Source organism: Carlito syrichta, unplaced genomic scaffold (assembly GCF_000164805.1).
Source record: "Carlito syrichta isolate Samal-C Ts95f unplaced genomic scaffold, Tarsius_syrichta-2.0.1 Scaffold287742, whole genome shotgun sequence".
NCBI lineage: Eukaryota > Metazoa > Chordata > Mammalia > Primates > Tarsiidae > Carlito > Carlito syrichta.
The window spans coordinates 91,562-94,647 of record NW_007231838.1 but is presented as its reverse complement, the minus strand read 5'-3'; the positions used below and the strand labels follow the sequence as shown (position 1 = coordinate 94,647).

The following is a 3,086-nucleotide window of genomic DNA, read 5'->3' as shown; positions in this document are numbered from 1 at the left end:
GTATGTCACACTTCTGTTAGGACGCTTCATCACCTTCTGCTTTATATCGTGATTTGAGTGTGATTCCTCCTCTCCTCCTGTCAGTTTTTCATAACTTCTTTTTCATTCCCCTTGCCAGCGATCTTGAGTATAAGATTTGGCTGCTTTATACCTGGACTAATGACTTCCTAACTGGTCTCAGAATTTCCAGGACCTTCCCAGTTCAATGTCTTCTCCAAATGACCACCACGTTTATCTTAATGCAATTCCCTTACATCTTCTGCTTATAAATCTCGAGTTGTCCACCTTGGCACATAGGACATTTAGCACTTAAAGTCTTTTAGTCCCCAGCCTTAATTTACCCTCCCAGTCATAGCTCTTACTCTGCTCCATATGAGGGCACCTTAACAAAATCAGTCTGAGCCAGGGGCACCTGGTCGCAGTGACTCAGGCGGCCGAGGTGCGAGGATGGCTTGGGCCCAGGAGATCGAGGCTGCAGTGAGCCTTGATCATGCCATTGCACTCCAGCCTGGACAACAGAGTAAGAGCCCGTCTCAAAAAATAAATGGCCAGGCACGGTGGCTCACACCTATAATCCTAGCACTTTGGCAGACCAAAGTGAGAGAAGTGCCTGAGCCCATGCGTTTGGGACCAGCCTGGGCAACTTGGTGAGACCTCAGCTGTACAATAAATCAAAAAATTTGCTGGGTGTGGTGGCGCATGCCTGCAGTTCCAGCTACTTGGAAGGCTGAGGCAGAAGGATCACCTGAGCCCAGCAGGTCAAGGCTGTGGTGGCCATGAGCATACTACTGCACTCCAGCCTGGGTGACAGAGTGAGATGCCAACTCAAATAAATACATAAATAAATACAAATAACAAAAATTTAAAGACCAGACTATTAAACATGAGCTCGACTGTGCTTTGTTCCCTCTCTTCTCCAACAGCTGGCTTGACTGTGCTCTCTGGGTGTCTGCCCCACCCTAATACCACCCTTCTGTGATGCCACATGTCTGCCATGCGGACTTCCTCACCACAGCAAGCTTTCCCTGAACTGCAGCAAGCTCAGTCTATCTCTTATTTGGCACAGAGTGAATTGCACCACAAACTGCCCTCACTCCGAGGCCGACGGGATGGGAAACACTGTGTGAAGTTGGTTAAAAGATGCCACTTGGTTCTTGTTGGACTGCTTCCTCATTATTATTCCATTACAGATGCACAACAGAGACACGGACATGCCAGAAAGTGAAGTCCTTTCTATTCTGCCAGAAACATGATACTCAAAGTTTTCTGCCACTTGTACCCACACGTTTCCACCCTGACCATCCCATCTCGACTGCTCTTCAGAAGCATCTCTGGTGCACGACGTTGGGTCCGACTTCTTTGAACTCCTCAGCCCTGATCCACATGTCCTGGAAGGCTGACAGGGAGGCGAGGATGGAGCCTCCCATCCACACGGACAGCTTCCTTTCCGGGGGAGCCGTGACTTGCACTGGGGTGCTGGCGGGAGCCGCCTTCACTACGTCCCTCACCAGCCGCTTGTCGAAGCCAGGGAAGATGGTGGATCCGCCAGCCAGGACAATGTTGGAGAAGAGGGCGGGCCTCAGGTCGGCGTCGCACCTCAGGACGCTGCGCAGGCACATCTTGTCCACGCCAAGGGCCTCCAGGCCCGCGAGGCGGGGGGAGAACAGGGCCTCGGGGCAGTGGAAGAGCGGTTCGCGCAGCCTGAGGACCTTCCCGTCCGGAAGCCTGTACACCTTCTCCAGCGAGTCTGGCTTCCCGACCAGCTCCTCGTCGAAGTCCATCGCCACATAGCAGCAGGTCTCCTTGATGTCCTCCAAGACCCTCCTGTCAGCACCCCTGAGCAGCATGATGCCTTGGCTTTGCACCAGCAGCATGAGGTGGTGGGTGAGATCGAGGCCTGCCAGGCCCAGCTGCTGGACCCCGTGGGGCAGGCAGTAGCCCTCGAAGACTGGCACGCTCTGGGTCAGCCCCGCACCAGAGTCGAGCACCAGGCCAGTGGTGAAGCCGGCAGCGAAAAGGGCCAGCACCGCCTGGATGGACATGTAGAAGGCGGGCACACCCAGCTGCTCGAAGAACACCTCGGCGGTCTGCTGCCGGCTGGCCAGGGGGTTCAGGGCCGGCTCAGTCAGCAAGACCGGGCTGTCGCTGGGCTGCAGGCTCAGGCTGTGGTAGGTGTGCCTCCACATGGTCTCCATGTCCTCCCAGGACACGACGAGGCCGCGCTCCACCGGGTAGCTGGAGGAGGGCAGGGAGAGACGGGACAGCGTTTTACTACCCCAGCTGTCGTGCTCTCAGAACTTGGGGTGGCCCCGTGTCGACCACCAGGGTTCCTTTGTGGGCAGTAACTGCTGCCCCTCTCAGAAGCACCATGGCAGCAGCCATCTACCTCTGCAGCTGTCACTTTCCATTTCTCTCCCCTTGGAAGACTGTGACGTGTTGAAATTTGGGAAACCCTCACCTTAGAGTGTTGTTTTAATATCACTTCACTGGGGAGGCTAGCCCAAGGGACAAAGGTACTGTGAGTTAGGTAATATTCTTAAACGACTTTCTATGTTGTGAACAATAACTTGTGCATTTGAATGAACCTCCATCTTTGGATGTCAGGTACCCTGGAGGTGTGCAGACAGCGTGTTTGCAATGGAGCCAGCTAGCTGGGATGCCTGTTTCTGGCTTCCTGACCCTCCGCCTGGGCTCCCTCCACCCAGGCATCCTCCATCTAGGCCCCATCACCCGGGCTCCCTCCACCTGGGCACTCTCCACCTGGGTCTCTCCGCCTATTCTCTCTCCCCACCGGCTCCCTCTCCACCTGGGCACCCTTCACCTGTTCTTCCACCTGGCCTCCCTCCACCTGGGCATCCTCCACCTGTTCTCCCTCCACCTGGCCTCCCTCCACCTGGGCATCCTCCACCCGGACACCCTCCACCTGTTCTCCCTCCACCTGGCCTCCCTTCACCTGGGCGTCCTCCACCTGGCCTCCCTTCACCTGGGCGTCCTCCACCTGGGCTCTCTCCACCTGTTCGCCCTCCACCTGGGTACACTCTGCCTGGGCACCCTCCACCCGCCTGGGCTCCCTCCACCCGGGCTTT

At 56.2% G+C, this 3,086-nt stretch overlaps 1 protein-coding gene across 1 annotated transcript in view; it reads right to left on the bottom strand.

Annotated features, from left to right (window-relative positions):
- Positions 1–1,157: 1,157 nt before the first annotated feature.
- The window catches only part of ACTRT3 (actin related protein T3), a 3,932-nt gene continuing 2,003 nt past the window's right edge, over positions 1,158–3,086 (bottom strand). The window contains exons 4-5 of the mRNA XM_008052978.1: positions 2,754–3,082; positions 1,158–2,235 (exon numbers count right to left, since the gene is read on the bottom strand). Coding sequence (XP_008051169.1) covers positions 1,320–2,235; positions 2,754–3,082 — 1,245 coding nt within the window. The 3' untranslated portion in view covers positions 1,158–1,319. The remainder of the gene's footprint in view (positions 2,236–2,753; positions 3,083–3,086) is intronic.